The 25,500-nt window shown below is 59.1% G+C and overlaps 1 protein-coding gene across 5 annotated transcripts in view; it reads left to right on the top strand.

The window, feature by feature from the left end:
• Positions 1-25,500, top strand: part of COL16A1 (collagen type XVI alpha 1 chain) — a 50,022-nt gene that overhangs the window by 12,748 nt on the left and 11,774 nt on the right. For 2 of the 5 annotated variants that reach the window (XM_013046639.2, XM_013046620.2), the window contains 37 exons: positions 243-287; positions 456-491; positions 629-739; positions 1,133-1,168; positions 1,394-1,429; positions 1,511-1,621; positions 1,942-1,986; positions 3,698-3,733; positions 3,876-3,920; positions 4,355-4,486; positions 5,245-5,280; positions 5,476-5,583; positions 5,897-6,019; positions 6,127-6,180; positions 6,403-6,444; positions 6,787-6,822; positions 6,914-6,967; positions 7,134-7,202; positions 9,383-9,436; positions 9,526-9,552; positions 10,335-10,394; positions 10,597-10,644; positions 10,777-10,830; positions 14,419-14,472; positions 14,697-14,729; positions 16,617-16,733; positions 16,822-16,863; positions 16,958-17,044; positions 17,747-17,791; positions 18,724-18,768; positions 20,577-20,630; positions 21,111-21,164; positions 21,677-21,730; positions 23,225-23,269; positions 23,386-23,439; positions 23,760-23,795; positions 24,148-24,210. In XM_013046639.2, the coding sequence (XP_012902093.1) occupies positions 243-287; positions 456-491; positions 629-739; positions 1,133-1,168; positions 1,394-1,429; positions 1,511-1,621; positions 1,942-1,986; positions 3,698-3,733; positions 3,876-3,920; positions 4,355-4,486; positions 5,245-5,280; positions 5,476-5,583; positions 5,897-6,019; positions 6,127-6,180; positions 6,403-6,444; positions 6,787-6,822; positions 6,914-6,967; positions 7,134-7,202; positions 9,383-9,436; positions 9,526-9,552; positions 10,335-10,394; positions 10,597-10,644; positions 10,777-10,830; positions 14,419-14,472; positions 14,697-14,729; positions 16,617-16,733; positions 16,822-16,863; positions 16,958-17,044; positions 17,747-17,791; positions 18,724-18,768; positions 20,577-20,630; positions 21,111-21,164; positions 21,677-21,730; positions 23,225-23,269; positions 23,386-23,439; positions 23,760-23,795; positions 24,148-24,210 (2,181 nt within the window). The remainder of the gene's footprint in view (positions 1-242; positions 288-455; positions 492-628; positions 740-1,132; positions 1,169-1,393; positions 1,430-1,510; positions 1,622-1,941; positions 1,987-3,697; positions 3,734-3,875; positions 3,921-4,354; positions 4,487-5,244; positions 5,281-5,475; positions 5,584-5,896; positions 6,020-6,126; positions 6,181-6,402; positions 6,445-6,786; positions 6,823-6,913; positions 6,968-7,133; positions 7,203-9,382; positions 9,437-9,525; positions 9,553-10,334; positions 10,395-10,596; positions 10,645-10,776; positions 10,831-14,418; positions 14,473-14,696; positions 14,730-16,616; positions 16,734-16,821; positions 16,864-16,957; positions 17,045-17,746; positions 17,792-18,723; positions 18,769-20,576; positions 20,631-21,110; positions 21,165-21,676; positions 21,731-23,224; positions 23,270-23,385; positions 23,440-23,759; positions 23,796-24,147; positions 24,211-25,500) is intronic. The other 3 variants (XM_013046633.2, XM_013046624.2, XM_013046637.2) reach the window with 3 other exon arrangements.

The following is a 25,500-nucleotide window of genomic DNA, read 5'->3' as shown; positions in this document are numbered from 1 at the left end:
ACTGAGGAAGGGATACACAGAGGCCTCGTATCCTTCCTTCTTTTGCAGCAGAAGGACTTGGGTTACACATGGAGAGGGACAGGCAGCAGGCAGGAAGTGCTTGCTGACCAAGCTGACCAGGAAGAGTTGGGAGATTTGACTGAGATCATGCTGCCAATTCAGAGAAGGGGCTGATGGGGATGGGGTGAATGGGCTGAGGTCGTGACCAGGAGCTTCCCCTTTAACCTTTCTTCTGACCCCAGGGCAGCTCGGGGGTGCCAGGAAAGGAAGGTCCTGGTGGGAAACCTGTAAGTAAGCCCAATCTGGAGGTGGAGGGGGGCTGCTGCCTACCATGCCCAGGGCTGCTCTACCAAGGCCTCCAGAGAGAGGGGGGCTGGGTCATTGGGGCCTCCCTTGGCATACCAGTCCCTCTGGCTGGCACTAACCACTAACATTCACCGCTTCTTCTCCAACAGGGGAAGCCAGGGGTGCCGGGGCTGAAGGGAGAGAAGGTGAGGTCCAGGCGGGGTGACACCGGATTGGGGTGGGAGTGGGAGGCCCTCTTTGAGCGTGACACTGAGCCTCAGGGGTGCTGGACATTCTCTAGGGACCTGTTGTTTGTCCATTCACAGTCTCTCTCTTCTGCTAGGGTGACCCCTGTGAAGTGTGCCCAACGCTGCCTGAAGGCTTCCAGAACTTTGTGGGGCTCCCTGGAAAGCCAGGACCCAAGGGGGAGCCAGGCGATCCTGCACCAGCCAAGGTGAGTGCCCAGGTGGCCATTGAGGGGCCCCCCAAAAAACCTGGGAGTATGATCCTGGAGAGGAGTTCAGTGCTTGACAGAGAGGCTGGGTTCTCCTCTTAGCCATAGAGAGATTGTGGGCAGAGGGTCCCAGATCTAGATGGGAGCTGGGTTGAACCATAGAGTGGAGGGCTAGGCTAGAAGGTCATCCAGGTCTCCGTGGCTACCTTCTAGGGCTCTTGAAGGAGGCTCTAAGATGCCTTTTGGGCAGGCTGGGGTAGAGCCAGCCCTTATAGTGAGTGAGGCTGTGCCCTCCTTCTGGGACTGGGTGTTGGTTGGGGGGCAGGGCTGGGCTACAGTCCTGGGCTCGACTCCCCACCCCACTTTATTCCCTCCCAACACATTTTCTTTCAGGAGGGCCTGGGAGCTGTTGGATGGAAAGGTGATCGGGTAAGTACAGGAACTTTCCAGTAGGTTAGCTTAGACTGGCCTGATTTCCTTCATCTGTTACATGGGTTGATGAGCCCTGGCTCTGGGTGCTGATCTTGAACACCGTAGGACCCCTGGGTATTTGTAGGGTTTGTGGTGTGTAACACTGTGTTCCTCAGACATGGCTAGGAAGTTTGCGGGGCCCAACAGGCCCAGTCTCAGCCCATAAACCTTTTCTCCCTGTAGGGAGACCCTGGCATCCAAGGCCCCAAAGGAGAGAAGGTAAGGGAACATGGGTCTCCTAGCTGCCTCCCCGCCCCCCAACCTCTGGGGGCCTTTCCAATTCTTTTCTTCCTTCCCCAGGGGGACTCCTGCTTATCCTGCAGCTTAGCTGTAGGGTCCCAGCATCTTGGGCCCTCCACAGGGGCCAAAGGAGATACGGGCGCCCCTGGCTTCGGTTTGCCTGGCCTCCCGGTGAGTGACTAGCCACACTGGTGGCTTCCCTGGCTTTTTTGGCTCTGAGTCTCGAGGCAGAGACCAAGAAGGAGGCCCTGACGCGGGTGTCCCAGGCCTGCAGCCTCGCTTCCCCCTCCATCCCTACACTGTCCCAGGCTGCTTGCCCCTGGGGGCTCCCTCTTAGGACCTCCAAGTGCCCCGCTGCAGGACAGGAGTAACAGCCAGCTACCTGCAGAGTCGTGGCGTTCCTAATTCCAAGCTGGCCTTTCTCTTTCTGGGTAGACGCTGGGACCGTGGAAGTGGGAAGAGGCTCTAATTGTGACTTGATTGCTTTTCAGGGGAAAGTTGGGGCTCCAGGGCCAGCAGGGCTGAAAGGAGAGAAGGTGAGATCTGAGTTAGCTGTCAGGGACCCTGGGGCTTTCTTGGCAGGGAGGCCGGAAATAGGGACGATACAGACAAGAGATTGAATCCACGGTGAAAAAAAAAGTCATCGGTGTTTTGCAGACGGGAGTCTCCTTGTGAGAGCCCTCATGCTCTCCAAGAGAATTCCTTGTTGTATTTTTATTTTATTGATCATCAAAAACAATTAGGCACACGTAAGACTGTCCTTTAATAAAATAACCATATTTGATTATCCCTTACCATTTATCATGGGCCAGGCCCCGTTCCAAGCATTCGTACACGTGTTAACTTGTTTCCCCCTCCTAAAACGTGAATGGGAGCTACTCCATTCTTCTCGTTTTACGGATGAAGAATTGGAGGTTGGAGAAGGCCAAGTCAGTTCCCCAAGGCCACATGGCTGCTTGGGTGTAGAGCTGGGATCTGAGCCTGGGAATCTGGCTCCAGAGTCTGTAATCTTTGCCTCTCGGCTGGGCCACTCGATTCTGGTGCCCGTGTTCCCATCTGTACATTTGATTGTGGTGGAGACAGATGACAGCGCTCCCCACACGAGGGCTTCTGTGGGTGGATGAGTGCTCCAGGCTGACAAACACCACACTATATGTTCAGACTCCGCTCTGTCGGGCAAACCACACCTGGCATTTCTCAGATGGAACTTCTGTCCCCCCACTTCTAGCGGCGGGGTCCTGGTCTCAGTAAATGGCAGGTCCCCACCTCCTCCGGCCCCAAACCTGCAGCCTCTTGGCTCCCCTGCCTGCCGCATGCCCTCGCCTGCCTCTGAAAGTTCTGATAGCCGCCTCTCTGTTGGCACCCTCCCGCCCCGCTCCTGAGTCCCAGTGTGGCTCACCTGCCGGCGGCCACCACAGCCTGTTCACGGCCCATTTGTCGGCCGGCAGCTAACATGATGTGCCCTTGTAAAAAGAGCTCAGGTTTCATTATCTCCCTGCTTAAAATCCTTCATGACTGACTCTGTCTGTACCAAAGTCCTGCTATGCCTAGCAACACCCTGGGCAACCGGCCCCTGCCCGCTTTCCTGCTGGCTCTCCTCTCCTCGGTTCTAGGGTTCTAGGGCTCCTCTCCGGGCCCCATCAAGGCCTCTCTCACCTCTTAGATTCTGTACTGTGACTCCAGCTTTCTAGCACATTCTTCCTCTCTACGCTCCCCCACACTGCTTTCGCTGGCTGGCTTGATTCTTGTCTCTCTGATGATAATCGTGGTCAACACTTCGATGACCCCTTTCCAAAGCAGCCTCCCCCGTCTCATCTCCCTGCCTATTTCCTTTGCTGCGCTCATCACAAGTTACAGTTGCTGTGACTCCAAAAGTTCTGGTTTTTCCCCACAAGTATGTAAACTCCACGAGGTGCTTACGCACTGCTCCCTGCATCTCACCCGTGCCTCGGCCTTGCACACGGTGTTGGCGTCCAGCGAATAGCCATCAGATGAATGAATGAGTGGCCTTTGGGGGCTGGGATTCTGTGAAGTGAGGCTGGGGGCGGGAACTTGCCACAGACTCTCCTGGGAACCTTGGGAGCCATCCCCTTCCCTCTCTGGGCCTCAGTTTCCCTCACCAGGAAACGAGAGGGGTAGGTTAGTCTAGAAGTCCTCACTGGATATTTTTTGTGGTTTGTGGTTTGAGACTGACCTGGACCTGTCAGGCCACCTCACTTTGACCCTATGTTCTCTGCTTTGCTCCAGGGTAATTTTGGGGAGACGGGGCCAGCGGGCCGGCAGGTGAGTGTCCGCCGTGACAGCTCTGGGGGAGGAGGAAACAAGGGAGGTGGGCGTGTGGGGAAGACCCTGTGCTGGGGTGTGGCCCAGCATAGCACCGGCAGGTGACAGGCCTCACACATGGCTTCTTTTTTTAATCACACAGGGCCCACCAGGGCCAGTGGGAGCCACAGGCATCAAAGGGGAGAAGGTGAGTCTGGGGACATTCCCCACCTGCAGCCAGCGTCAACTTCTTCAGCGCACACTTGCTCTAATTCCAGCCTTTCGTCACTGCCCCCTGCAGGCTGGGGCAGGCAGTGCAGCCATCGCCCTGGTCAGAGATGGGCACAGCCAGGAGCCCTGAGCCAGGGCTGGCCAGGCCAGGAGGAGTGAGGATAGAACTGCCAGGCCAGTGCCTGAGGATAACCTCTTGCTCCTTAGCATGACTTCTGAGACCTTGATGACCTTGACGATGTGGTCCCCACCTTCGTTTCTTACCTGTCCTCCCACAGTCTCTCCTAAGATACCCCTCTCCCCACAGAGATGCTGTCAGGCCCGGCTGGGTTCCCTAGGCCCCAGATCCCAAGCCTGACCTGGAATCCCCTTCACCACCCCCACCCCCGCCCCTCTGTCTTTACTTGGCAGGGGGAGCCTTGTGAGCCATGCCCAGCCCTGTCCAGACCTCAGGATGGGGACAGCTACACGGTGGCCTTGCCTGGCCCTCCTGGAGAGAAGGGAGAGACCGGGCCTCCAGGCTTCGGCTTACCAGGAAAACAGGTGAGTTCCTGGGTTGTTGCAGGCAAGGCTCAAAGCGGGGAGGGACCCCTGCCTGGGTCTCTTGGCTCCATGGACAGAGGGGAGTAGGTGGGAGGGTCTGGAAGCATCAACACTTCTGTCTCCAGAGGAGGCTGGCCTCAGGGGCCTCAGCCCTTCCTCCTGGGACGCAGCCTGGCAGAGCGTGCAGAGCACCAACCTGGGACCAGCCGGGCCTGGGTTCAAACTCTAGCTCTGCTTTTTACTCACTCTTCGACTTGAGCAAGTTAATCCTCTCCATGCCTCTGCTTCCTCTGCGTGGCGTTGTTGGAGAGCCTCGGGATGCTGTGTGTGAAGCACTTCACAGCTCACAACAGACATCCAAGAAGTGATGGCTACCACGGGGCCCATTACTATTGCGGCTTTACTGGGAGCAGCGAACGCTGGCACAGGGTACGTTCTGTGCCACACACTGCTTCCTACGTCCTGGCACGTCCAACCTCACAGGGACTCTACAGGATAGAGGCCAGAGCCATTTTTATCTTCCCCGTTGACAGATAAGGAAGCCGAGTCACAGAGAGGTTAAGTAACTTGCCCAGGGTCGCCCGGGCAGGAGTCTGGCTCGTTTATTCTCTGCATCTATACAGAATCACTTCCTCAGAACGGGAGTGGGGATTTTGTTCTGTTTTGTGTATGACTGTATTCCCCGTGTCTAACACAGTGCAGGACACTTAGTGGTGTCCACTGTGAGTGCATGGGTGCTAGAAATGCTTTCTCCCCAGGGCAAGGCTGGAGAGCGTGGACTGAAGGGGCAGAAGGTGAGAACCTCGTGGGCTTGGCCGGGCACCACCCATCTGATGAGCTTTCCACCTCCTTTTCCTGATTGTGCTGTGCTCCTTCTCTCCTCCCTGGACAGCCCCCAGCCCCAGTGAAGGGTCTCTGAGTGCCTTTAGTTCCCAAGAGGGCAGTCTGCCCCTGCTGGGTTGGCCCTCCTTGAACCCTGCTCCTTATAGGGTGATGCTGGGAATCCTGGAGATCCTGGAGTGCCAGGCACCACGGGGCAGCCGGGACTGTCGGGAGAGCCTGGGGTTCGGGGTCCCATGGGCCCGAAAGGAGAAAAGGTCAGTCGGGCAGGGGACATTGTGGTGCATGAACAAAAAGAAATCAGACTGAGAGCTAATGAGGTGAGGGATGGCAGAGTCAGGCTGTGAGCCTTACGGGATATCAGAGTCTCTGTGAAGATGCCTCAGCTCTTCTCCACGGCAGGGAGGAGAAGAGCAAAGAGTGCCAGGGGCTGTTTTGATTTCCCATACTGACATGGGGACACTGGAGGGGCAGAGCTCTTAGAGGGGCACCAGGACTCTCTTTGCCATGCCTCCTCCTGGCCTGGCCAGCCCTGGCTCAGGGCTCCTGGCTGTGCCCATCTCTGACCAGGGCGATGGCTGCACTGCCTGCCCCAGCCTGCAGGGGGCAGTGACGAACATGGCGGGACTGCCTGGGAAGCCAGGCCCCAAAGGAGAACCGGGGCCAGAAGGCATGGGCCGGCCTGGTAAACCGGTGAGTCCTGGCTGCCTGCCCCTTGGTCTTTCCCTGCCTGAGCTTTGCCTTCTTTCCCACCTGCACCTCTCCCCCTGTGGGACCCATGGGCCACCTGTATCTTTTAGGGCCAGCCTGGTCTACCTGGAGTTCAAGGGCCCCCAGGACTGAAGGGCATCCAGGTACGTGTGCGTCCGGGGAGAGCCCGGGCTGCAGGTGTATGTGGTGAGGGTAGATACACAGGTGAGGCAGATACATAGGTCCTTTGGGCCTGGAGTGGGGAAGGTGGTCTACAGAGGAGGGAGAAGCTAGAAAAAAGGAGGTTAAGGGGAAGAGGCTGGGGAAGGAGGTTTTAAAGGTGAGCAGGGAATCTCAAGCCAAGGATTGTCCTATTGCCTCTTTAGGGAGAGCCTGGGCTTCCAGGAAAGGGAGTCCAAGGGCCCCAGGTGAGTGTTTAGCCTTACTTTTGCCTCCCTGCCCCCCAATGCCTCTAACAGGCCAGCTGCTCACTCCTGTACATCCCCCAAACTACAGAGCTCTGTCTGCCCTCGGATGCTTAAGGGCACAGCTCTGGCATAGGGAACCAGTCAGCAGCCCTGCAACAGTGGCTGGCCTGCTATTACTGCTGCGGAGGACCTTGGCTTGGTCCTCTTGACTCTTACCCTCACAGTCTTTCCGTGGAGCTCTCTGGACTTTGGGCTGGTAGATGCCCCAGCCCAGACCAGCTGTGCCAGGGAGACAGGTTGGCCTGGACAGCTGTGGCCCAGTCTGTGGTTTCTGACTTGCAGGGGGAACCTGGAGTACAGGGTTTGCCTGGTATTCAGGTACGTCCGCTTCGGGGCCCAGAGGATACTGGGGGCCGGGGATGGGAAGGGAAAGGAACCCTTTAGAACAAGGGTTAACTTCTGTCTGCAGGGACTTCCAGGACCTCGGGGACCACCTGGACCTGCTGGGGAGAAGGGTGCCAAGGTGAGCCTCTGCCTCATAGGGTGCTAGCCCTGTGGTGCTTTGGAGTGTCTTGGCTGAGGGGACAGGGGACCAGTGACATGCCCAATGCAGGGCCACCCAAGACCTGATCTAATGCATCTCACCTGCTTGATTGCTCCTGTTAGCCTCCGTGTCCTCTTTTCCACAGGGGTCTCCAGGACTGAAAGGGGCTGCTGGGCCTATGGGGCCCCCCGGTGCCAGCATCTCTGGGCCTCCGGTAAGGGTCCTCTCTGCACTCTGTGTTGGACGCTTGCTGGGGCCAAGGCACTTACTGCTGAGAAGAGGGCACAGGGTTGACCCCGCTGGGGGATGGCAGCATGGGGGACAGGAGGAGGGAAGCCCAGTCTCCAAGAAGGAAGACCACCCCGTCTGGATAGGGGCATCTGACTACTGATGTTACTGATCCCCGTCTTCTTACCGATCCCCATCATTTTGGGAGCAGTGGCTGCTAAGCCTGCTACTAAGCTCTAGACCTGGGATCTGCTTAAACCTCCCTGAAAGGGAATGGCTGTTACTGTCCCTGTTTCCTAGATGAGAAAGCTGAAGGTCAGAGGGCGAGGGAGCCGAGGCAGGACTTGAACCCTGGCCTGTCTGACTCAAAGCACCTATGGGGACTCACTCCCCCCCACTTCAAACCTTGGGCCTTGGGGGGATCTTCTAACTGAGTGCTGCCCCATCGAACTATCCATAGTGATGGAAATGGTCTATTCTCCTCTGCCTGAGGCACATATGGTCATCAAGCACTTGAACTGTGGCCAGCTTAACTCAGGAGCTAAATTGTAAATTTCATTTAATTTAAATTAATTTAAATTTAAATAAGCACATGTGGCTATCGGCTTCCCGACTGGACAGGCCAGATTTTTCTCGACTCAAAATACTTCCAACCTCATTACCTTCTTAAGGATTTTTTTTTTTTAAAGATTTTATTTATTTATCAGAGAGAGAGTGGGAGAGAGCGAGCACAGGCAGACAGAATGGCAGGCAGAGGCAGAGGGAGAAGCAGGCTCCCTGCCGAGCAAGGAGCCCGATGTGGGACTCTATCCCAGGAGAGTGGGAGAGAGCGAGCACAGGCAGACAGAATGGCAGGCAGAGGCAGAGGGAGAAGCAGGCTCCCTGCCGAGCAAGGAGCCCGATGTGGGACTCTATCCCAGGACGCTGGGATCATGACCTGAGCCGAAGGCAGCTGCTTAACCAACTGAGCCACCCAGGCGTCCCAACCTCATTATCTTCTAAGACCTCTCTTTATCCCACCAGCAAGTCCCCTCTTTACGACTGTCCCACCAGTGAGTCCCCTGCTTTAAAAGATGTGTCTATTGAACAAACTGCAGAGTTTAAGTAATAATAAGTACATTTCCTCATTTTCATTCATCAAAGACCTGCATAATAGTCAGCTTCTGTTCCATACGAATCTACTAGAATTTTACAAGATGGTATAATTCTAGCCTAAATCAAAGAAATGCTACCTTTCAGCCAGCCTGTGCCATGCTGGGTCGTGGGCAAATGTGCTTTTTCTTCTTGGGCTTTTGGTCATGGGGAAAATAGCCTGGCGAAAGATACCTTTTCTATCTTTACGGGTCCCTAGAGAAATTCCAGTTCTGGTTTGGCAATCACTGATAAGAGTCCTGCCGAGGGTGCTTGGAAGCCCAGAGGAGCCCGCACCCTGCCCATGTCCATGGCCACTCCCAGGGAGCCCCAGGGAAAAGGCAGAGGTTAAAGGCAAAGGTGGTCCTGGTCCTCAAAGAGTTGTGAGTCCCTAGCGTGAAGGTGGCAGAGCCCACAGAAAGGCAGACTTCTCCAAACCTCCTCCTCTCAGGCCAGACCCCATCCGGGAGGCTTTCCAATCTCAGCCCCCAACACAGTCCTAGTTGTGTGACCACAGGCAAGCGACAGCCTTTCAGAGTCTCCAAATCCTTGGTGATAAAATAAGAACAGAAATTTCTACTTCCTGCTAAGTCCTCGGAGATAACCTTTGTGATAGAACGAGTGTCGAGCATGAAAGGGAGGGACAGGGAGAGGGCAGGGGCCCCGGGCCGCCTGGAGCAGGGGGCAGTCGTGCTGGGGGCGGGGGGGGGAGGGTCTCTTACAAAATATCTTTTAAGCCTGAGTTCCCTCACCAGTCAGACAGAACCGTGCCATCCTACGGAGCTGGGGGTGGGGGGGTGGTCCCACTCAGCGTCGTCTGACAGGCGCTTGGCCCAGGGTCTGGCTCCCAGAAGGCACTCAGGAAATGCCAGTCTTCCTGCTTCCTCCACTCCCTGTCTCCTGTGCCAGAGTCCCCTCCTTGAGGACAGGGGCACTAGGACACAGGCTTCTGCTAGTCCTATCTGCCCTGTGGGTGGGCCGTGCGGCTTGGCTGCCATCCAGGCTCAACGCTGACCCTGGACTCTCTCCCCTCAGGGCCCAGATGGGCAGCAAGGACAAACTGGACTTCCTGGAGCCAGAGGGATGCCGGTGAGCACAGAGTCTCAGAACAGCGGGAAGCTGTGGCGTTGTGCCTTCACACCCTTCCCTACTCACCTCGCTGTGTTTTTTCCCTGCAGGGTGAAAAGGGACCTCAGGGAGAGAAGGTAAGTCCCAAGGCCCTGTGGTCAATACTGTGGGGAAATTAACCACCCCTAGAGCCCCACCCTCAAGGGAACCTTTGCACATGGTGATAGCTCTAGACTGGAGGACAGAGGCCGAGGAGTCGTCCCAGTCTCCTTGCTACTGCCAGCTCCCTGGTTCTAGGAAGCCGGGGCCCCAAACATTTCTCACTTCACTTGGTTGCTGGCCCAGGGCACAACTAGGATCCCAGGAGACCCAGAGAGCTCTAAAGGCCCCATGGGGGCAGCTGCACTGGCAGATGGGGCCTGAGTCACAGGCCAGAGCAGGCACTAAGCTGGGGAGGACCAGTGGTGAGAGGGCAGAGAGGCAGGGGCCGGGGGCCCGGCCAAGGGGAGTGGGAGGGGAGGGAGTGGGAGTGGGAGTGGGAGGTCAAGCCGCAAGTGTCCCAGAGGCAGAACACCTGTGTAACTGCAGATGCTGGATGCCAACTGACAGCACGGGCAGTAGCACCCAGCCGCCGGGGGCCTCAGGCCTCCCCGTGTGGCAGGAGCTCCGTGTACGTCCATCCCTGCCATCCTCTTGACCGTCTGTGCATTTGGTGCCATCACCCTCGTTTTACAGATAAGGTGACTGTGACTCGAGAGGTTGAAGAGCTTGCCTAAGGGCACAGCCGTCAAGAGGCAGATCCTGGAGGATCTCTCCAGGCCTCTCCATCCTAGAGCCCGTGCTGCCTCCTAGATCCTGGTTTCCAGAAGGTCCTCTATCCTCGCCCCACCCCCACCGACAAAAGCTCTTGTCTTTTCAGGGCGAGCCTGGGGAGTGTTCCTGCCCCTCTCGGGGGGACCCCATCTTCTCTGGCATGCCGGTGAGTGGCACTGAGAGCCCTCCCCCCCAGCTGGGGGAGAGGCCTGGCTTCCTGTGTTGGCTCAACATGCGAGCCCTCCCCCGCGCCCCCCCCCCCCCCAGGGCTTTGGGCCCCAGCCAGCTGCCTCCCCACGCAGCCCTGCGCTTGGTGTGGACGTTGCCTATAACCTCTCCCTTCTTTTGCGACCCCCACTCCCACCCAGGGTGCTCCGGGACTTTGGATGGGCAGCTCCTGGCAGCCGGGCCCGCAGGTGTGTGTCGCTTGTCTCCTCTGTCTCTCCATTTGTCCGCCAGCGCCCCGTGGCTTGCCCATCCTGATGCTGACACCCCCAGCGGTGGGGCAGAACTTTCTCTGGGGTCTGACGACTTCTCCTCTCCCTCAGGGTCCCCCAGGGGTTCCCGGACCACCTGGCCCTCCTGGAATGCCCGGGCTACAGGTAAAGGGGGAGAAGAGAATGGGAGTCTGGGAGGCAGGGAGCCAGGGTGGCCATGCTGGGGCTCTGTGCTGGCCTTCACTCAACACTTACGTGTGCCATCCTCACGGGGGTCCCTGCTCTGCAGAGCAGCATGGGGGCCGCCCCTGATCCTTTAGGGCAGGCTAGGGACAGTCTCAGCCCTTTCTTGAGGAACACCCTGCTATGTGCTCGCCTGGGCACCCTACTGACCCCCAGGCCAAACTCAGGCCTCGGTCAGCTGTTAGGAACCCACGATCTGGATCAAACAGTTCCTTACACCGGCCTGGCGCGCCCTTGGTTTGGAGCAGTGTGCAACATTCATTCACGCGAGGAGGGAGGGAGGAAGACGAATTAGGGTGTGGGGTCAGAAAGTGGCAGGAGGGCAGGAAGACGTTGGAGAAGAGTGTTGGAAAGAATCCAGACTCAGGAAATGAGTGAGTAAGCCCATGAGGGAGAGCATTCCTGACAGCGAAAGCGGCAGGTGCAAAGGTTCGGGGGCGTGACTGTGCCTGACAGTTGGGAGAATAGCAGGGAGGCCGCTGACGGTGAGGGGAGAGCAGTGGGAGTGGAGATCCGTGCAGCACTCTGCTGAGGGAGTGGCACTCCAGAGCCTGTCTGTCAGCCTGACTCTGAATCCCAGCCCCGCCAGGTGCTAGCGGTGCGATGCCCGGCAAGTTACCTACCCTCTCTGTGTCTCGGTTCCTTCATCTGTTAAGTGGAGATCATTACAGCACAGACCTCATGGGGCTTTTGTGAATTTTAAACAAGTTGACGCATGTGAGATGTGTAGAACCACGCCTGGCACACAGTAAGCGGTTAGACGGCATTAGCCGACATTAGGCCGGTGCCCATGATCATTTTATATCCGTTCCCTCATTCGCTGGAGTCTCACGTCAACTCCGGTAGGCAGATGGCATTCTCCCTAAGTCTCAGCTGGGCGAACGGGCTCCGAGGGGTGAAGTGTCTTGTCTGAGGTCATCCGGCTCGGAATTGGCAGCGCTGGACTGGGCTTCCCCAGCGCCCAGCATTTTCTCTTCCCTGCCAATGCCCTGCGGGACAGCTCCCCAGCGGCTTGCACACCAGGCGCCATTCTCTGAAGGTCCCAGGAGGGACAGACAGTGGCTTCTGCATGTCTGGCTCCCAGCGCCCGAAGAAGCAGAGCAGAGTCCCATGGGAGCTTTTCACAAACTACTCCCCCCTTCCCCCCCGCCCCGCCCCGGAGATTTGCCACATTTCCCCCGCTGCCACCCCCGGGGGTGAGAATCTGTTCTGGTGAGTCCCCACGGCTGATGGGAGTCTCTGCCGGGATCCAATTCGCTCATCAAGAGCTCAGAACGAGAGCCAGCTCTCCGTTCCCCCACGGGCCAACTGCACATTTACCAAGCGTCCCCACCTCCTGCTGCACCACCAGGAAGCAGGAATCTGTCTGCGGGGGTCTTGCAGTTTGCTTGGGGAAGCATGAGAGTCATTTCAAAGTGACCCATTAACACGCTGATGGAGTGTGAACCCTGCCAAGACATGCTGAGGGAACAAGGCAGAAAAGAGTGATTGCAGAGTCTGGTCCCAGGCACCGGAGTCCTCGCCTGGTGCCAGTGCGGGAGACCAAGCCAAGGCTGCCACTAATAGGCACCTGCCCCGTATCAGGCAAGATACAGCTCTTCCTTGCCAGGTCAGCCCTGCAGTCCTTCCAAGGAAGGGAGGGCCTGGCAGTTGCTCCCCCCCACCCACCGTCTTCAGGCTCAGAAATGGGCCCAGAGATACACAGCGTTTATTTGCCTAAGGAATGAAATCTCCTGTCATCCTCCATCCATGCCCCAGAAGGGGAAACTGAGGCATGGAGGCCGAGCCACATGCCTGAGGCTATACAGTTAGCAGCCAGTGAGTGGGTAGCTCTTGGCTTCCAGGGCAGAACAACAGGTAGGACCTTTAGTTCCAAGAAGGCAGGGGAAGAAAATCACCAAATATCAGGCTTGAAGTCACACACACCGGCAATGGCAAGTGGAGAGGGGCGGGGGCATAATTTAGGTGCATAGGGATAAAGACCAGGTTCAAGGCGTTTTCCAGGCACCGGACACTGTCCTGAGTACATTACCCTGTGAACTCACTCGGGCCGCAGAAGGACTGGCACAGGACCTTGCTGGAGGGAGGCTGCCCTGGGCCTTGGTAGAGCCTAGCCTGGAACGGGGAGGGCTGGGGCAGGGGGGCGACAGGGGGAAGGTGGCCGTGTTCTGTCGCTGGGAGCTGGGACTTGAAGGGAGGCCAGATCTCAGAAGGGGCCAAGGAAGAGCAGGGTGTGCAGCCATGCGCTCCCTCCAGCGTCTAATGTATGCTTCCTCTGTGTTGGTAGCTGGGGACTGAGAAGGCAACACACTCCTGGCCCTCCGCGGGGAGTATTTCATATGCAAATATGCACCGTGAGCCTGCATGGGCCACAGGGAGTCTGGGTGGCAAACAGGTCCCAGGAGTTCCTCATCACTGCATGCTCTCCTTTATGCCTCGCCACAGAGGATCGCTGTTTCACAGATAAGGAAACTGAGGCATAGAGATTTTTTTTTTCCCCCCAAGTAAGCTGCTGGAGGTTACCCAGGTAGCTGGGGTTCCCACCTGCCTAGGTCTGGCTATGTACACGAGTGTTGTGGGGAACGTCTTTTGAGGAAGGTTCTGGAATCCTGGTTAAGAGAGGGTTTGGAGCCAGTGGTCCTGACTCTGAATCTCACCCCTGCACTTTGCTCATCTCGTGACCTCGGGAAAGTTACTTAGCTTCTCAGAATTCTTCTTCACCATCTTCTTCTTCTTCTTTTTAAGATTTTATTTATTTATTTGACAGAGAGAGCGGGAACACAAGCAGGGCGAGTGGGAGAGGAAGAAGCAGTCTCCCCACAGAGCAGGGAGCCTGATGCGGGACTCCATCCCAGGACCCTGGGATCATGACCTGAGCCGAAGGCAGACATTTAACGACTGAGCCACCCAGGCACCCCCTCCCACTTTTAAAGATTTTATTTATTTATTTGACAGAGAGAGAGAGAGAGAGAGCACAAGTAGGCAGAGCGGCAGGCAGAGGGAGAGGGGGAAGCAGACTTCGGCTGTGCGTGGAGCCCGATGTTGGGCTTGATCACTGGGATCATGACCTGAGCCAAAGGCAGAGAGGCTTAATGCCTGAACCCCCCAGGCGCCCCCTCTCAGAATTTTTTGTTCCTGCTTTAAGTTGGGTGTGATACCGCCTAGCTCACCAAGAGCTCTGTGATTCAGTGAGATCAGATAGGAAATGGACACAGCACAGAAAGGGTCGTATTTACTATGTAGAAGCCTCTTTTGCCTGGTTTCTGATGTTCCTCTAACATGTAGGAAAAACTTCCTGTTGGGCTGCTCCTGGGGGTCCCCCTCCTGGGCCTCCTCCACGTTCCCCACAAACAGTCTGGAGATTCTGAGCTAAGCATGGATGCCAGCCTTGCATCCGCCAGGCTCTCAGCGCTGCAGGAAGGGAAGGGGCAGGGGGCATGGAGGGCATGAAGCAGGACGGCCTTCGGGCTCAAGAGGAGTCCATTCACTCGTGTCTCTTCTTGGCTGCAGGGAGTGCCTGGAAACACCGGTTTGCCTGGACAGCCCGGGCTAACTGCGGAACTGGTAGGTACCAGTCAGGGTCCCCGTGCAGCCCCCTCCCTGCCCTTCCCAGGATGGAGCTGGCCAGGCCAGCCCTTTTAGCTGCAGCGCCGGCCCTCGTCCCTCCCTCCGGCGAGGCAGGGAGAAGCCAGGGTGGCCTGTGTCTTCCCAAGACCCCACCTGATCCCGTAAGTCTCCGCCCCCTTTCCTGCTCACTTGCCTGGGCCCTCCTGTCTTGTCTCCTGCAGGGCTCCTTACCAATTGAACAGCACCTCCTTAAGGTAAGAGGGTAAGAGGGGAGGAGGGATGGGCAGAGTGGTCTCCTCAGGGGATTGTTGCAGGAAGTGCTCAGCATCACACAGGGAGAGCAAGGGAAATGTCCCTTCTCCAAGCAGCTGTCTCAGAGGGCCTAGCACAGTGCCTGGCGTGTAACAGCGCCTCAGTCTTCCTTGCTGAATGAGTGTTTGGAGGAATCCTGCCAAGGTAGCCCCATGGTGGATGTTATGGGCAGTTCCTGCTCCAAAACCTGCCCACGGGAGCCACCAATGAGGCCCTGTACGACCCTGGTCCCACCAAGGCAGGGTCCAGCAGCTTCTAGAGCAGGGCGGGAGGGCTAGAGTTAGAGTTGTGGGGTCACCCAGCAGGGAGATGTGGAGGTTATTTATGTTCTTGGACGGGACTGGTCTGGGAGCCTGGAAGAAGGACAGATTGACCAGAGGACCATCCAGAAAGAATCCAGGGAGGAAACAGGATTTCAGGAGCAGTTCTGGGGGTACAGGAGAGGGGGATCTGAAGTCCTGGTGGGGTCGGCCCGTGCCAGCGCTGCCAATGGCGTCAAGACCACCCTGAGGGCTCTGGCCGGGTCTGGCCTCCCAACCTGGGCACCAAGGCTGACATGGACTTCCCTTGCTTCGACACCTCTGGAGACAAGACCCGGATCCTCCTCTCCTCCAGCTCGGCATCCTCTGGGGTCCCTCCAGAGGCCCCCTGTCCTGGCCACCCCCTTCTAGTACCGGCTGGCCAGTACCCTGGACCTCCCACTTCCCCCGTGGGTCCTGGTCAGGCCAGAGCATGGGCACTGCCTTCCCTGTCCCCGCTCTGGACAGCAGATGTCTCCAGAAGAAGCCTGTAATCGGGTTCACCTCCTGACAGCAGTTACAGGTTGGATCATGTGAAGTGTGGCAAGGAAACCCCAGTTCTTCTCCCTGAGGATCCTGGCAAGCTGGGGATCCCCCAAGTCCTGCCCCCGGGCACGGGATCGCATGACCCCAAATGCAGGATTTGGCATGTTTCTGTGTCCCATGTCATCTGAACGGCCTTGTGGAGGACCCCAAACTGGAATGGAGCATGGTCTGAGCGAGGGGTCAGACGGCACCCCAGAGGAAGCCTGCGCCTGTGGATCAAGTGCCAGCTCTGGCCTCAGCAGAGCAGGGTCCAGCACGGGCCCCCACTTACTGGAGATGAGTCGCACTGTGTCTCCGAGCATCGGCTTTCTCATCTCCAGAATGACTACAAGATTACACTGTGGGGAGTGAATGCGATCAGGGGCAAAGGTCCATTACAGTGGCTGGCATCATGGGTGCTGAGCCCATGCTGACCATTATCCCCAGGCTGGGCAGAGAGCAGTGAATGTGAACTGAGAGCTCCTGGGGCCCAGGGACACCCCGCCATGGATGGGCAAACCGGCGAGCCCGTGACAGTCAGCAGCCGCCGGGACAGGAGGGCCAGCCCCATCCCGGAGGGTGTCTGCAAAAGGCCTGGCTCGGCCCGCGGCTGCCCCGTTGCTCCCTTGGGCAGAGAAGCGGGTGTGCGGGAGCCGGCCTTCCCAGCCCGAATCCTGGTGGCGTGTCCTCACAGCGGGGGCCGGTTGCAGGAACAGCCGGGACAGATGGTCCCTCCGCGGGCCCCTCCGCCTCCTCCCACACGCCTGTCTGGAAAGTGGCTTTGGCTTGGCCCCACAGAGCTGCTTCCTGGAGGCAACTCAAAGCCAGTGTTGGGATCGGGTCCCCTGAGGATGGAGCAAAGCTGCCGCAGGGATGTGGCTGGGGGGAGAGAGAGAATGTGGGCAGGCAGGGTGCCCTGGCTGAGTGTGGGGTGAGGTTCCCCCATTCGGCCCGCCCTGGCCTTCTGGGACCCATGCCCTGCTGCCCTCTCCTCTCTCTGGTCAGAGCATCTGCGGGGACTGTGTCCAGGGGCAAACAGCCCGCCCCGTGGCGTTCCTGGAAAAAGGAGAGAAGGGAGACCAAGGTGTCCCCGGGGTGCCAGGCCTGGACAGCTGTGCCCGGGTAAGGAGGCTGGGCTGTGGGGTGGCCTGGGGCGGGGGGAGCGCCCGGCTGCCTCACCTGACGGAGGGCCTCCTCTTGTCCCCCCCAGTGCTTTGCAGAGCGGGAACGCCCAAGAGCTGAGGAGGCCCGGGTGAGTGGACCCGTGCCTGGTCCTCCTCGCCTGTGCCCCGGGCCCCACAGGGAGGGCCCCGGCTGCTCAGCTCACCCTCCCCGTCCCACTCCAGGGAGACAACGGTGAGGGGGACCTAGACTGTGCTGGGAGCCCTGGGCTGCCCGGTCCTCCAGGACTGCCTGGCCAGAGAGGAGAAGAGGTAAGACCAGTCCCAGGCCTCGTCCGGGCAGGGCAAGGGGGCTGCGGTCTCCTGCCCTCAGTTCCTCGGGGGCAGTTTCATTCCTGCCAAACGACCTCCAAGTCTCAGGTCACCTGGCACCTCTCATGGCTCGGTGTCTCTCACTCCGCTGGTACCCTGGCTGCTCTCGGCCCGGGGGACGCCCTCCTGCCCCCCCAGGCTGCTACCTCTGCCCGCAGCTCCTTCCCTCCTTCCACTCTTTGCTCAGAGATCACCTTCTCAGGGAGACCCTCCCTGACTTCTTAGACACTCCCCCAACACCAGCCTTAGAACCCCTGGTCCCCCCACGCAGTGCACATGTCCCCCTCTGAAGACCGTGTATTTCATTCATCGAAGAACATTCCACATGCATCTACTGGGCGCCACGTGCCGGCCCGGGTGTGTTTGCTACTGCCCCCCTCTCCCCTAGAGCATCAGTCCACACTGCAGGGATTTTTACGTTTGGTTTATGGCTCTGTCCCCAGCACCTGGACTAGTGCCTGGGGCATAATAGCTGCTCAGTAAATGTTTGTTGGATGATTGAATGAACTGAACGAAAGGTTTAACATCAGCTAAAACGGCCCTGCTTTGCCATCCACTGCCCGCTGTGGGCGCTGGGAGGAAGGCCGCAGAGACCCCCGGGCTCTGTGGAGCCTGAGCTGCTTCCTCCGTTTCCCTCTGCAGGGTCCGCCTGGCATGAGGGGCTCCCCGGGTCCTCCAGGCCCTATTGTAAGTATCCGTGCTTTCCTGGCCCACTTGAGAAGCTCTTGAAGGGGTTATAATGCCCAGACTCCATTCTGCTGCCTTGTATCCGGGAAGCTGGACAGGGCAGAAGGAGGGAAGTCCTACTGCCCGCCTGTGTCCCTCATCGAAGCATCTGTGGGGACTGTGGACTCCCACTACCCCACCCAAGCCCCTGGTACTGGCCTGCTCCATCCCGCTCTATTGGGGGTCCTGCTTCGGGGAGGCCCTCTGGGGCACACCCTGGTCTCCCCATCCCCAACCCTACGGTGTCCTGCACGGGGGACCCAGGATCCTCCGGCGGGAGGGCCTGTGCTTCTGGTTTGTGGTCCCAGCTGCCAGGAATGTGTGCGGCACCTGGACCAGATCTCTGCACGCCTCCATGTCACCAGTCGCTACGGGGGTCAGGGGTTAGGATGGAACAGCCCTGCGTCACTCTGTAGGGCCATCTCTGGGACGCGTCGCCAAAGGCCAGGCCAGGGATGTCTGCCCTGGAGTTCTTCGTGGCCTTGCTATGGTGGGGAGCTAGAAGTGACCAGGAAAGACTGGAAGAACCGAAAATGCTTTCCTTGGAGAAGAGGTGGCTGGTGGGAGCCACCTTAGAAGCAGGGAGCCACCCAGCTGGAGGCGTCTGGAGGTCAGGCGGCAGGCGCGATGGGCTGGCGCCTGAGCGAGGGTGTCCGGCTGGACTCGGGAGGACTCGGCCAGGGCCCTTGACTCTGGGGGCTGTTTCTCATCTCCGCTGATGCCGGAGCCATTCTTCCCGGAGCCAAGGGGGAGGGGCAGATGCCTTCAATGAGTCTCTTTTCCAGCCGCCTTGGAAATATTCCTGTGACCTCCTCTCCCCCTGACCCTCTGCCCCAGACGATGCCCAGGGTTACTATACCTATGAGTTGTGACCTGCCTGTTTCTCCCACCAGGGCCCCCCAGGTTTTCCTGGTGCTGTTGGCTCCCCCGGATTGCCTGTAAGAACCTAGCGTTGCTTGACCTCCCCTCCCCAGCCCCCTGACCAGCCAGGTCTCTGTGGCGTTTGCTTGTCTCCCTCCTTGTGGAGCCCTCGCCCCCCCCCCTCCATGTTTGTCTTTGTCCCCCTGCAGGCACATAACGACACGGGTTCCCTTCGGCCCCGGCGGCTTGGACATCTTCCAAGTCTCTGACTTCTTTCCCTTTTCCCTTCTTTTCCCTCTGCTCCGGCTTCTTTCATCTTCTCTCTCCCCACCCCACCTACGAGCTCCTTTCTCTCTCCCCCAATGCCACGTCACTCCCCCACCAACCTCGCCCACTACCCCTCGCACCCCCCCACCCCGCCTTGGAGCTGTTTTACCTTCTTATATGAAGCTGGTGCCTCCAGGGGCCTCTTGGTCCCTCCCTTCTCACTTCTGCCTCCTGCTTCTCCCACCTTGGCTGTTGACTGAAGATTTGCTGGAAGTAGTTCTTGGGGCCCTGCCAGGCACCTGGCACAGAGCCCGGCAGAGATGCCAAAGCTTCAGGGCCCCACATTGCGGGCTGGCACAGGTTGCTGCCCCAGTGCTTGGCAGGGCCGTCCCGAGGCACCCCAGGGATCCGAAGGTAGCCACGCTCGCTCCTTTCCCATTGTCCTAGAGGAACCCCGCCGCTTCCTCCTCCGCCTCTCCTCTTCCTCGGCTCCGGCCCCGTCTGCTGCCCCGAGGCTGGGTGTGTGATGCCAGCCAGCGGGGTTCCTGGGTGTCACGGGGCCCGGCGCCTGGGTGCCGGGCACCGTGGCCTGCTTCTTCCGCCAGGTGTCGTTAATTGCTCTGCCTTCGTCGTCGTCGTCGTCACAAGTGTGTTTAAATCATCCCTGTCCTCACTGTTGCTCCCTCCCGGGTCACGGAAACTAACCTCGTTTGTCGGATTTGGTGTTCCTGGGGCCTGGTTCCGCTCCTCCCAGGCCCGGCGATGGAGGCTCAGGGAGCAGGGCCCCTCCTTGTCGCGGCTCCATCTGTCCCCACGTCCTCATCCTGGCCGGACCTTGTCTGTTTCTGCTTGCTTGGGTGAAGGGGCCATCTGTCCGTCTAGCCATCTGTCTTGTGTTGTGGAAAGGTTTGGGCACCATCTCTTGAGGGCACAAGGGAGAAGGGGCAGACCCAGCCCCTTAATGCTGGGGCAGATCCACAAGGGTCAGGGTGAGGACTTCGGGATGGGGGTTCTGGCTTCGATTGAAAGTCCTCTCCCTTTCCACCCCACAAAGTGATAGGGACGGCTCCGGAGGGAGCAGTCTGTTCTGGGGGCCTGCCTGAGTGTCTCCCCTGCATCCCTAAAAGGAGGTCATTTGGGGCTAGGAGTGGGGGAGGAGGGTACAGGTAAGTGTTGGCTCTCCAGCAACACATTTTGGTGGAGGAACATCATTGTAGGGATTCCGCTCTTTGCAGTTGTCCCCCAGGGGAACACATACGTGTCAGACTCCTGAAGGTACAGCCCCGCCACTTACGGAAGTAGGGCACACCAGTGACCGTCACCCGCCCGAGAGGCACCCTCTGAGGGTCCCCTACCTGGAGAGGGGCATATCTTCATAGTTACCTGTCTTGGGGGCGTGCTCTCGAGAGGTGCCCTGATGTGGGACTCTAAACCTCTCAAAGTTACCCTTCTGGGGTATAACCTGTGGTCACCTTGCTGGGGACCCTAAGTGGGGGGGCAATCAGCAATGTCCAGCTCTGCCGGGACGGGGACAGCAGGCTGCAGGGCAGGCAAAAGGAGCTGGGGGCTGGGTGGGAACAGCCCCTCCCTGCAGGTTCTCATGATTTTTCTCTCCAAGGGTCTTCAAGGAGAACGAGGCCTCAGGGGCCCGACAGGAGAGAAGGGGGAACCGGTAAGAGGGGGCCAGCAGGGGAAGGTGACAGATGAGGTGTCCTGGGGGGCAAAGTTGGGGCTCCCAGGGATGGCTGCTGAGTGGAAGATGGGAAGGGGACTCCTTTTGCAATTCGCTGCCCCTGGTCCCTCAGATCGGGGATTTTATACCCCCTTGGGATCAAAGGAGGCTCATCTCTGTGAGCCCTGACCCTCTGGAAGGAGCAAACAGCCTGACTTCCACCCTGGGCTCAGCTCCCAGGGTCCTGGCTGGGCTGGCACTTGTCACCCAGCCCCAGGCTCATGGTGGTGGTCTCCATCAGAGGAACCTGGGCCTTTGGGAGCTGGCCCAAGGTGGTGGCTGTCCTGGGATGGGCGTGGGCCTACTCAGTTGGCAGCTCGGGCATCCTGGCTACCGCTACTCTTTTTGCCCAAGGTAGGGGGGGGAATCAGAAATGTTGAGGGGGGGGTGCTGGTCCATAATGCCTCTCTTTCTTTGTAGGGTCCTCCAGGGCAACCTGGTTACCCAGGTGCCATGGGTCCCCCAGGACTGCCAGTGAGTAAGGGGATGCTGGCTCTGAGCCTGGTGGTGGGGGGTGAGGAGAGGGCGAGGCTGATGCATCCCCCACGAGGCTCCCTCCCTTCCAAGCATTTCAGCCTGTGCTTCTGCCAGGCCGTCTGTCCATCCGTCTGTCTGTGCAGGGCTCCCCAAAGCTGCTGTGGCAGGGCAGCATGGCCCTGTCTTTCCACTGGGGAAGTTGACTGTGGCCACTGCATCCAGACCCCAGAACTGAACGCTGCCTCCTGGAGTCGGTGGGGGGCAAGGAGACTCTGGGAAGCCTACCCTCCACCCAGGGCTGGAGGCTGCTGGGTGGGCGTGTCCCCGCGTTCCCCGGAGGGCGCCATGGCAGCCAGTGGGGAGCAGCACCCCCCTGTTCCCCCAGCCGCCGTCCTCGGTGCCATCTGCCTGGAAGTGCCAGCTTTTGCCAGCTGCAGTCTCCACCCCCCGTATTAGCACCGTGAGGCAGGCCACGGGGCTAATTCAGCTCTCTCTCTCCTGCTTGTCAGGGCATCAAGGGGGAGCGGGGCTATGTCGGGCCCGCAGGAGAGAAGGGAGAATCGGTGAGTCTGAGTTGCTGCTGCTGCTCCTCCGCTGTCCCTGCCCCGCCTCCACGGCCACCAGGACCTTCCCAGCAGCCTGTGAAGGGAGAGACCTGCCTGCCCCCTGCTTCCCTGCCCCATGAGTCACTCCAGCTGCAGCGCAGGCGGAGCGGGAGGCTAGAAGGAGGATCCCAGCAGGTTTCCTGGAGATGGGCCGGCCACGGCTGCCAAGGGACAGGGGGCCTGGAGGCAGCCGGCAGGAGAGCCTCCTCCTCCCCTGCAAAGGCGCGGGCCAGCAGGGCAGGCTGGGGACCCCAGACCCTGCGTGGTACCTGGTGTGACCCCACAAACCCAGAGACCCCCTTCCAGGCTGATTGCAGGGGCAGGGGCTGTTTTCAGGGGAGGACGTCACATCAGTGAGGTTCTCCCTGAGTCTCAGGAGGCGATGGGGCTTACCCAGCAAGGTGAGTGAGTGAGGGCAGAGGCTGGACTCACATCCGAGTCCGTCTGTGACCAACCTGCCAAGCCTTAGCCTTACCTTCCCCTCTCATGTCAGTGAGGCCCAGGTGGGATGTAGCAGACCCCGTGGGCATTTATCCAATAACAGACATTCCTCAGGGGCCTTCTGGGTGCCAGCCTGTTCAGGGGGTGCCGCCGTGAACAAAACAGGCACCTGTGTGACCCTTGACTTCAGGAGCTCACATCCCAGCGAGGGAGGATGAATAAGTCAATGCTTATAAATGATGAGAAAGCAATGGAGAAAAGAGAGCAGGGTAAGGGGCTGGCTGGTGCACAGGGTGCTATTTGACAGAGGATCAGGAGGCCTCTCTGAGGAGGCGCTGTTGGGCCTGAGCCCCCGCATAGAGTGAGGGGTGGGGGAGGGCACATGGTTATCTATCCTGGGGAATTCCCAAGGGAGAGGCCATGGATGGGGGCACCTTAGGAAGAAATTGGAGCCAATGAATCCTTTGGTAAGATTTTAAGAACCCCAGAAAGGGTGGGGGAACAGTAGGCATTCTAGGGAGAGGGGGCAGACGTGCAAAGGGCCAGGGGTACGAATGTAGAGTATGTTCAGAGAATAGCAGTCTGACCAAGCAAGGCAAAAGATAAGATGGGGAGAGGAGTGAAGCCGAAAAGGGGGGATGGTACCAGATCACAGGATGCCTCAAAACCCAGCACTGGAGGAAAGTGTGTACCTCATTCAGTTGGACAGAGGGGAGACATGGAAGGCTTTGGAGCAAGAAGGGGTTAGAGTCAGAGCTATGTTGGAAAAGAGGAGAGGGCAGCCAGTTGCTGGCTGGACCGAAGTGAGCCAGGAGGTGGCAGGACCAGTTAAGAGGCTAGTTCAATAGTTCAGGCTAAGAGAAGGGAAGCTGGAGCTAACCAGGGAGGAGTCCTGCCGGCTTAGTCTCCCGCCACGTCTCCAGCTACTTTCTGCCCCTGTTGCCTGCCCCATCTCCTCATCTCCCGCCTCGCCCAGCCTGGGTGGCTGATTCTGCTCCTTTGTGTCCTCAGGGCCCGCCAGGATCTGAAGGCCTCCCAGGTCCCCCAGGCCCAGCGGTGAGTGGAGGAGGAGACAGGAGACAGTGGACATGGGGACTCCTGGTCCCCGTCTAGCCCTGGGGTCTAAGGGAAGATTGACTAGGTTCCAGATGCCTTGTTGTCTCTGGTGACAGGGTCCCCGAGGAGAGCGAGGACCCCAAGGGAACTCGGGAGAGAAGGGTGACCAGGTGAGTGACCAGAGGACCAGGTTGGCAGTCCTGACCGTGGGGGGAGGCCTGAGGGGATGGGCACAGGGAAGGGGCTGGGTCCTCTCCCTGGTGGTCACCCTCATGTGTGGAGGGGTGACGGCTCTAGCCTCCAGCCCTCACCCGTCCCTGAGATGTCCTCTCCCAGCTGGAGACTGGAGCTTCACCTGCTGCTGCTCTTGGGCAGAGTGGAGGACGGCCCCATGGCTCGAGGCAGCCTCCTGGTGTCACTCTTTCCATTGGGGCTGCCAGGACTGGGAGCGTGGGCGGCACCGCAAACTATCCCTTCCTTCTTCTCCTAGGGATTTCAAGGCCAGCCAGGCTTTCCCGGCCCACCGGTGAGTGAAGCCACAAAGCCAGCCCTGTCTCTGTGATCTTATTTGGGAAGAGTGGGCCTGACCAGGCCAGGCTGGGCTCGGATGGGCCCGGGGAAGGGAGGGAAGATGCATGGGAGGAACGGCCTGGGTGGCCAGGCCTGCCTCCAGGAGCCACGACCTGGAGGGCAGAGCCTCCTGGGTGGGCCTCCAGCGGCAGGCCAGCCAGCAGTAACGCTCTGAGGCGGTGTTTCTAGGAAGTCCGAATGTGTCCGAATGTGTCCTATTACCATAGTGAAGCAGACCCAGGAGGAAGGAAGGGGAGGTCCCCCCTCTAGCACCCCCCTCATTCCTGCCTGCCCCTTTGTTGACACAGGGCCCCCCTGGATTCCCAGGCAAAGCTGGAGCACCCGGCCCACCTGGGCCCCAAGCGGAGAAGGTGAGCAGGACCCCAGGTCGGCCACAGCCACGGATCTGAGCCCGGCAGGTCCCACACCCCATCTAGCCTCCAGCCCTCGAGCCTTGGGAAAAATCAAGGACTGGCTCGGTGAGGTCAGGGATGGGGAAGGAGACCTCCAGCATAGCTGCGGCTGGGCCCAGGGTGCCTGCTGGGAGCAGGGGGCGGGCAGGAGGCAGAGGGGTGTGTGAGAGGACGTGACCGCAGCACCTGGCCTGGCTTCATCTCCTGAGGGGAGGAGGGAAGCACATCCAGACTGTGAACCCGAACCCTGAGTTCCAGAGCCCCGAAGCCAGTACTAGTCTGGCAGCTCTGTCAGACCTTCCGGGTCTGATAACAGCAGGAGCAGAACATGGGCAGACGGTCCCGCAGGGCCTACAGAAGGCAGGCGTGGCCTGGGAGCTGGTGACAAGGGTTGGAAGGAGTGGCAGCCAGGAGAGCCCCCCAACATCGGCTGTATCCGGCCTTGACTTGATAATTGGAGACTAGCTCGGCTTTGGTCTGGAGGTTGACATCTTTGTCTCAGCCCAACCTCTGGGCTCCCCAGATGTGATGATGGTGGGGGGAGTATAATGAGGCCCCAAATTGACTTCTAAGCTTGGGGGTGGGGGTCTTATGGTCCAAGGGGAGAGGCAGGAAGCCTGCAACCTGGGGTGGAGCTTCTTTCCTCTGAAAACACACCTAGTACAATGGTCAGAGCTAGAAGGGATTTATACAAGGGCCACCTGGGTCAAACTTTTCACTGTGAGGCAATGACGCCCAGAGAGGCTGAGGGCATCGCAGAGGCACACGGCAAAACAGCAACAGAACTGAGACTTCCTCCTAGCCCAGGACAGCCGCTGGGCGCCTCCCTGCCTCCTCAGAGCCAGCACTTACCAGCCATGGTTGAGGCAGTGGTGGGTGCCGCTGCCCTTCCCTTCTTTGTGGAGGACGCGGGTGGCAGCCCCACCAGAGCCCTCTGCGCTGGCTCTGTACCCCAGTGCTGCCTGCTCTCCTTAGGCTGGTCACTGCTGAGAGTCCCAAACCTCTGGCCAGGGGTTCTTAGTCTCTACTCCCTGTGGGACTGACATTTTTCTGGGGCTGTGCTGTCCCCTCCTGGTAGCGGGTGGCATTGCATTGCCACTCCGGGGCTCTCCTCCCCACCCCCCATGGAAGGGGGTCTCTAGCGGGGATCATTTTCCCCTTGGTTGGGTCCACAGCCATGGCTCCATGGCAGTGCCATTCTCTTTGCACTAGGGCACGCGGCAGCCCGGCACACGAAGCTCCCCCCCT

The sequence above is a fragment of the Mustela putorius genome, unplaced genomic scaffold (genome assembly GCF_011764305.1).
Source record: "Mustela putorius furo isolate JIRA1106 unplaced genomic scaffold, ASM1176430v1.1 tig00003853_pilon_pilon_pilon, whole genome shotgun sequence".
Classification (NCBI taxonomy): Eukaryota; Metazoa; Chordata; class Mammalia; order Carnivora; family Mustelidae; genus Mustela; species Mustela putorius.
This window is presented reverse-complemented; position numbering and strand designations above follow the sequence as displayed.